The 8,431-nt window shown below is 43.9% G+C and overlaps 1 protein-coding gene across 1 annotated transcript; it reads left to right on the top strand.

Moving 5' to 3' along the window:
• The first annotated feature begins 5,768 nt into the window (after positions 1–5,768).
• Positions 5,769–7,763, top strand: LOC148134770 (uncharacterized). Its single transcript, XM_087985383.1, has 2 exons — positions 5,769–5,866; positions 6,878–7,763. Exons 1-2 carry the CDS (start codon positions 5,769–5,771, stop codon positions 7,527–7,529), a joined length of 750 nt encoding a protein of 249 aa, XP_087841509.1. The 3' UTR covers positions 7,530–7,763.
• The last annotated feature ends 668 nt before the right edge of the window (positions 7,764–8,431 follow it).

Here is an 8,431-nt window from a genome sequence, read left to right on the forward strand (position 1 = left end):
GAAATGTCACAGAGTCGTTAAGATGTACAGCTCGGAAACTCGTCCATACCGACCAGATATCCCAAACCAATCTCGTCCCACCTGCCAGGCATTCTGCCCATATACGTCCAAACCCTTCCTATTCATATTCCCATCCAAATGCCTTTTCAATGTTGCAATTGTACTAGCCTCCACCACTTCCTCTGACAGCTCATTGTATACATGTACCACCCTCTGCATGATAAAGTTGCCGCTTTAGTCTCTTTTACCCGCTCACCTGAAACATATGCCCTCTAGTTCTGGACTTGCCCACTTTTAGACTTTGTCTATTTACCCTATCCATGCCCCTTATGATTTTGTAATTCTCTGTAAGGTCACCCCTCAGCCTCCAACTCTCCAGGAAAAACAGCCCCAGCCTATTCAACCTCTCCATATAGCTTAAATCCTTCTCACCCTGGCAACGTATTGTAAACCTTTTCTGAACCCTTTCAAGTTTCACAACATCTTCCAGATAGGAAGGAGACCAGAACTGCACGCAATATTCCAACAGAGGCCTAACCGATGTCATGTAAGCTGCAACATGACCTCCCAACTCATGTACTCAACACTCTGACCAATAAAGGAAAGCATAACAAATGCCTTCTTCACTGTCCTATCTACCTGCGACTCCATTTTCAAAGAGCTGCGAACCTGCATTCCAAGGTCTCTTTGTTCAGCGACCCTCCCTTGGACCTTACCATTAAGTATATGATTCCTGCTAAGACTTGCTTTCCCAAAATGCAGCACCTCACAGTTATCTACATTAAACTCCATCTACCACTTCTCAGCCCATTGGCCCATCTGATCAAGATCCTGTTGCAATCTGTGTAACCTTCTTTGCTGTGCACGAGACCTCCAATTTTTGTGTCATCTGCAAACTTACTCTCCATACCTCTTATGCTCACTCGAGAATGTACGTAATCCTACAGTTGTGGGCTCACCAACCTCGGACAATGAAGGCCAACATGTCGTTTGTCTTTCTAACATGTTACTATCCTGCAGCACCTTCATTTTGGATTTCAGTGACCTCTGGACAATGACATCCACAGAGTCATAGCTTCATACAGCACGGAAACAGACCCCTCGGTGCAACTCGTCCATACCCAGCAGGTTTAGCAAACTAAACTGGTTCTAATTCACTGCATTTGGCTAGTATCCCTCTGAAAATTTCCGAGTCATGTTTCAATCCAAATGTCTTTTAAATGTCGCAAATGTACCTGCATCTGCCTCTTCCTCTGGAAGTTCAATCCACACATGACCCAGCCTCCGTGCGATAATGTTGCCCTCAGACCCCGTTTAAAACTCTCTCCTCTCGCCTAAAGACTGTGCCTTCTAGTCATCAAACCTGGATATTTTATGCTTGATACATCCATCCAAATTGTTGAACTGTGTTGTGAATAACTGGACCTACACCAGGGTCAGTTTGTGATCAGTGCGTAATACTGGGAACCTGTGCAATATCCTGTGGGACATATAAATCCTTTATTGGTACTATTAAAGCACACATCATTGTGGACATTTTCTAGGTCCTGTTGTACTTGGAGTCTGAAGTTGGACTCCTCCTCTGCTGCGCTATTCCAGGAACACATTTTTCAGCTCTGATATCCAGCATCTGCAATCCTTACTTTCTCCTAAACATCTCCTCCACCTACCCCCCAAGAGAGCCGTGGACCAACTGCAACTATTCTGAAAGTTTGGCTAGGTCCTATAACTACTGGCAGAAACTCCAATCTTCACCTGTAAATCGTGCCCCTCGGAGATAACCAGACCTTCTGCTTAATTAATGGGCAAGTACCACCCAGGACGGTAGAGAGACATTTTCTGTTTGCCGACGTGTGTGTCCCTAGATGTCTGTCACTCTTTTGCCAATGTCGTATGAATTGATCAAGTTGCTTTTTTTCATACTTCTCAGTTTTTTCTGTGTTTTCGCTATAGTACAGTTAAAGGTTGCTGACAAATCTCAAAATGCAGCCGCTCTGCCTGTTCCTGTTGGTGCTGCTCACAATCCCCATGTCAGATGCGGCTGTACTGGATAACCGTGCCTTGATTGGCATTATTCACCGGTGAGTGTCAGTGAAACAGACCTTTGCTGACCAGCTTCGTAAGCTGGGGGCTGTGCTCAATCTGCGGTCAAATCGGAGCCTGGTTGCTTGGAACAGCCTGGTAATAAATGGAGAGAACACAGCAGGTGTAGGGTGTGCTCTGCAGCTGTGGGAAATAAGTCTCAATAAAATACCCATGATCTTTATTACAATGTGTGGAAACTATCACCAGATTTCCCGGGGTCACATCACTGAGAGTGAAATCGATTGCATCAGCTGACCCCGAAATAAAGGAGAGAGTGAAATAAATCGGAGTGAGGTTTGGAGAAAATGCCCAAATCCCAAACACAGGCAATATTTTACTGTTTACTGAATCATCTCACTCACCTCTCAGTTTCCCTTTGGCTCCTTCTGCCGCCTTCGCGATTATTCCTATTTCTTGTTGGTCTGCAAGTCAGTTTCTTCTCGTTGTCTCTTTCTTCTGTTCCCTTGCTTTTTAGTTGCTCTACACCTTGTCCATACGCCCCAAACTTTTTTCTGGTTTATAATTCTTCCAGAATATTCCTGTTAGGGTGAAAGGAAAGGCTAGTAGGTGTAGGGAATGCTGGATGACTGAGGAAATTTGAGGGTTTGGTTAAGAAAAAGGAGGAAGCATATGTCAGCTATAGACAGAACCGATAGAGTCAATCCTTAGAAGAGTATAAAGACAGTAGGAGTATACTTCAGAGGGAACTCGGGAGGGCAAAAAGGGGACATGAGACAGCTTTTGCAAATAGAATTAAGGAGAATCCAAAGGATTTTTACAAATACATTAAAGACAAAAGGATAACTGAGGAGAGAATAGGGCCCCTCAAAGATAATCAAGGTGGCCTTTGTGTGGATCTGCAGAAAATTAGGAAGTTACTAAACGAGTACTTTGCACCAGTATTTACTGTGGAAAAGGATATGGAAAAGATAGACTGTAGGGAAATAGATGATGACATCTTGAAAAATGTCCATATTACAGAGGAGGAAGTGCTGGATGCCTTGAAACATATAAAAGTGAATAAATCCCCAGGACCTGATCAAGTGTACCCTAGACTTTTGTATCTTTCCACTCTCACCCAAAACCTATGCCCTCTAGTTCTGGACTCACCGAATCCAGGAAAAAGACTTTGCCTCTTTACCCTATCCATGCCCGTCATAATTTTGTACATCTCTGTAAGATCACCCCTCAGCCTCCAACGCTCCAGGGAAAACAGCCCCAGCCTGTTCAGACTCTTTATGTAGCTCAATTCCTCCAACTCTGGCAACATCGTTGTACATCTTTCCAGAATACTTTCAAGTTTCACAACTTCTTTCTGATAGGAAGAAGACCAGAATTGCACGCAATATTCCAACAGTGGCCCAACCAATGACCTGTACAGCCGCAACATGACATCGCAACTCCTGTACTCAATACGTTGACCAATAAAAAAACAGACCAAATGCCTTTTTCATTATCCTAACTATCTGCGCCTCCACTTTCAAGCAGATATGAATCTGCATTCCAAGATCTCTTTTTTCAGCAACACTCCCGAGGATATTACTATTAAGTGTGTAAGTCCTGCTAAGATTTGCTTTCGCAAAATTCAGCACCTCGCATTTATCTGAATTAAACTCCATCTGCCACTTCTCAGCCCATTGGCCCATCTGGTCAAGATCCTGTTGTAATATGAGGTTACGCTCTTCGCATTCCACTACACCTCCAATTTTCGTGTCTTCTGCAAACTGTATATGGACTTCAGTAAGGCGTGCGACAAGGTTCCCCATGGGAGACTAGTTAGCTAGATTTGATCTGATGAAATACACTGAGAACTAGCCAACAGGACATATAACTGACTCAAAGTTTGAAGACAGAGGGTGGTGGTGGAGAGTTGTTTTTCAGATTGTGTCCTGTGACCAGTGGAGTGTCACAAGGATCGGCGCTGTGTCCACTACTTTTTGTAATTTATATAAATGATTTGGAAGTGAGTGTAAGAGGGATCGATAGTAAGTTTGCAGATGACACCAAAATTGAAAGTGTAGTGGACAGCAAAGAAGGTTACCTCAGATTACAACAGGATCGTCATCAGATGGGCCAATTGGCTGAGAAGTGGCAGATGGAGTTTAAATCAGATAAATGCGTGGTGCTACATTTTGGGAAAGCAAATGTTAGCAGTACTTGTACATCTTATGGTACGGTTCGAGCGCTATTGCTGAACAAAGAGATCTTGGAGTGCAGGTTCATTGCTCCTTGGAAATGGAATTGCAGGTAGATAGGATAGTGAAGAAGGTGTTTGGTATGCTTTTCTTTATTGGTCAGAGTATTGAGTACAGAGATGGAAGGTCATGTTGCGGCTGTAGAGGACATTGGTTCGGCCACGTTTGGAATATTGCATGCAATTCTGGTCTCCTTCCTATCGGAAAAATGTTGTGAAACGTGAAAGGATTCAAAAAAGATTTACAGAGCTGTTCCCAGGGTTGGAGGATTTGAGCTATAGGGAGATGCTGAACAGGTTGGGGCTGTTTTCTCTGGAGTTTCTGAGGCTGAGGGGTGACCTTTTCGATGTTCATAAAATTATGAGGGTCATGGATAGGATAAGTAGACAAATTCATATTCCTGGGATGGGGGAGTCCAGATCTAGAGGTCATACGGTTAGGGTGAGAGGGAAAGATATTAAAGAGAGCTAAGGGGCAATTTTTTTCACACTGGGGGTGGTACCAGTATGGAATGAGCTACCAAAGGAAGTGGTGGAGGCGAATACAACTGCAACATTTAAAATGTGTCTCGATGGGAATACGAATAGGAAGGGTTTGGAGGGATATGCGCTGGCTGCTGGCAGGTGGAATTGTTTGGGTGGGATATCTGGTCGGCATGTACCGGTTAGACAGAATGTTCAGTTTCCGTGATGTATATCTCTGTAACACTCTGACGTCCCCTTCCAGCTGACTGTTCCTGAAGCTCTCATTCTGTCTCTCTGTCTCTCTCCCCGTCTCTATCTATTTCCACCCGTCACGTGTGGCATGGGGCATCGATGAGGGCATCAGTCAAAGGACATTAACATGAAGATACAGTGAAGAAGGCTAGTGGCATTCTGTGATTCATTGCAGGAGGATTTGTACAAAAATAAGTAACAATGTTCTGCTCTCTGTCACATTACCCTGATTCTCTCTTTAAACCTCTCGCTAATCGCAGAGTTTACTACAACACTGGGACAGGGAAATACAATAAATCAACATTGACCTTCCGATGCAAATTGTTGAAATGTGAATTGTTGTCTTTTACGATGTGTCCAATATAATGGGCATTGTTCTGAGTAACTCGTCTCAAACTTGGCCCACTGACATTGCACAGAGAATGTTTCACCCAAGGTCCGCCCCTGAACTCACACCCTGACTTTACCCCTTCCAGTTTCCTCCGAGCAGGTAAGCACCGGGCTTTTGATTCTGGGAGAGGACATTTTGCCTTCCAATCTTCACCTGCAAATCATACCCATGGGAGATAATCAGAACTTCTGCTTAATTCCTGGGCAAGCACCACCGAGGACGATAGACAGACATTTTCTGTTTGCCGACACGTGTGTCCCTGCATATCTTTCACGCTCTCGCCAATGTAGTACGAATTGAACAAGTTTTTTTTTTCATACTTTTCAGATTTTTTCTGTGTTTTCCCTACAGTACGGTTAAAGGGTGCTGACAAATCTCAAAATGTGGTCACTCTGCCTGTTCCTGTTGGTGCTGCTCACAATCCCCATGTCAGATGCAGCTGTACTGGATAACCGTGCCTTGACTGGCATTGTCAATCGGTAAGTGTTAGTGAAATAGATCTTACCTGACCATCTCTGTAAGCTGGGGGCTGTGCTCAATCTGAGGTTAAGTCAGAGCCTGGTGGCCTGGAGCAGGCTGGTAATAAATCGTGAGGACACGGCAGGTATAGGCAGTGCTCTGTCGCTGTGGGAAATAAGTCTGAACCCATTATCTAGGACTCTTATTACTCCCAGAGGAAGGGACTTCCAGGGAAACTATCACCAGATTTCCCGGGGTCATATCTCTAACAGTGAAATCGATAGCACTCGCTGACCCCGAAATAAAGGAGAGTGAAATACATCGGAGTGAGCTTTGAAGAGAAAGTCCAAACCCCCCACACAGGCAACATTTTACTGTTTACTGAATCATCTCACTCACCGCTCAGTTTCCCTTTGTCTCCCTCTGCGTCCTTTGCTATTATTTCCATTTCCTGTCAGTCTGCAAGTCTTTTGTTCTGTTTGTCTCTGTATGCCCCAAACATTTTTCCGGTTAACAATTCTTCCAGGATTCTCCCGACCTCCAGCTCCCACTGATTGCACCTGTAGCCCTCATTCTCTCTCTCTCTCTCTCTCTGTTTCTCTCCCCGTCTCTATTTATTTCTAACCATCCCGTGTATCATGCGGCATCAAGTAGTGCATCAGTCAAAGTATTTAAAGTGAAGTTAGAGCGAGTTATCAAGAAGGCTTGTGGCATTCTCTAATTCATTGCAGGAGGATTTGTACAAAAATAAGTAACATTGTTCTGCTCTCTGTCAATTACCCTGATTCTCTCTTTAAACCTCTCACTGATCCCAGAATTTACTATAACACTGGGACAGGGATACAAAGTAAATCAACATTGACCTTCCCATGCAAGAACTTGAAATGTGAATTGCAGGGTTTCACATTTTCTTTAATATGATGAGCATTGTTCCAAGTAACTCATCTCAAACTGGGCGCACTGACACTGCAAACAGAATGTTTTACCCAAAGACTGTTCCTTGATTGATATCCTGACTTTACCTCTTTCAGTTTCTGCACAGAAGCTGGTCACCAGGTGACCTATTATAGGAGAAAATACTTCGCCTTCCTGTTGGCTTTACCTGCTTCCCAGTGCAGAAAGACCAACGGATATGTAGACTTGCACCCCGGCAGACCAATACATCCTTTCATTACCAATGATGTGAACGTAGTCCTGAACTACCCAGGTGGAAATGACCTCGGTGTCTTCCTGAACAGCGGCAGTCGTTGCCCAGAAAGTAAATTGCTGAACCCCACCCAGATCAACGGGAACCTCACCGCGGCTCAGCTTTTCCAACCTCTGCTGAATAACAGAACTCAGCACAATAACCAGCCAGTGGGCTGTATCATTCTCTACATTACCTACAGCCCATGTCTAGATCACTGTTTCAGTAACAGGGGGAATTGTGAAATCATCCCTGTCTTGCAAATTTCCCCATTTCGGGACATATGGACTGAACCAGACATTCACAAGTATTTTGTCTTCAGTAAAATATTTGCACATGATGCAGATCAGAGCCAACACCAGGAAATCCGGGAAAAGCTGGCTGCAGTGGAGAATACCGGGTTTCATGTCAGAAAGTGTGATGGAAAAAGCCTATTCATATGTAGAGAATGCTCCGCACCAGAATACTGCATTGAACAGGCTCCAAGAATTGATTAAACATAATAAGGGAATTGGGAATTTCTGTAAAGGGGTGCCGTGCCTGTCCAAATACATCTATCAAATTTCAAATCAGTATAATAATCTGAATTTACTAACTTACACTGATATCCTTTCTGCTTGTCATTCAATGAATCATACCAGATGTAATCAGAGATAAAAAGTCAATTATCCACTCAATAAATTCAAGAAACCCTCACAGTCAAAATCAATTGCACTCACAACGTATTTTTCCTGTCCATCAACACATCTTCAAATGCAACCCAATTCTGGTCCCACGTTTTCAGTGTCAGTCTAATTCTAAGCAGTCTTATTCCTGATGAAGGGCTCCTGCCCGAAACGTCCATTTTCCTGCTCCTTGGATGCTGCCAGACCTGCTGTGCTTTTCCAGCACCACTCTAATCTTGATTAGAATCTCCAGCATCTGCAGTCCTCATTTTCGCCTTATTGAAACCCAGCTGATCACTGCAGACAGATATGCTTGACAGCAATACTTGAAAGGGATCAGAAACCATTTCCAAGGATGTTGCCAGGGTTACAGGGTTTGATCGATAGGGAGAGGCTGAATAGATTGTACTCCATGTGATCTAACCTTGCGAGCCAGCCTACCATGAGGAACCCTGTCGAACTCCTTACGGAAATTAATCTGGTCCCCACCCATCCATCCATTAAAAGACATTTGAATGGGTATATGGATACGAAGGGTTTTAACGAATATTGGCCAAATGCTGGAAATGGGCCTAGATTTATTTAGGATACCTGCTAGGCTGTTTCAATGCTGTATATCTCTATAACTCTCTGACTGTGACTCTAATACGAAGGTTATACAGTAACATTCAAACCCAGTGGTGGAGTTGGATGTGAAATACTTGCACTGAGGCTGGTGTCCTTCTTCAAGTCCC

Source organism: Chiloscyllium plagiosum, unplaced genomic scaffold (assembly GCF_037043375.1).
Source record: "Chiloscyllium plagiosum isolate Xiang-an unplaced genomic scaffold, Cpla_swu_hap1 HiC_scaffold_52, whole genome shotgun sequence".
NCBI classification, from domain to species: domain Eukaryota; kingdom Metazoa; phylum Chordata; class Chondrichthyes; order Orectolobiformes; family Hemiscylliidae; genus Chiloscyllium; species Chiloscyllium plagiosum.

Excerpts from the sequence above, each read along its gene's own strand:
- LOC148134770 (XM_087985383.1), top strand. The coding sequence starts at position 5,769 with ATGTGGTCACTCTGCCTGTTCCTGTTGGTGCTGCTCACAATCCCCATG. Across the intron at positions 5,867-6,877 it reads TTGACTGGCATTGTCAATCG|TTTCTGCACAGAAGCTGGTC; the intron begins GTAAGTGTTAGT and ends TACCTCTTTCAG.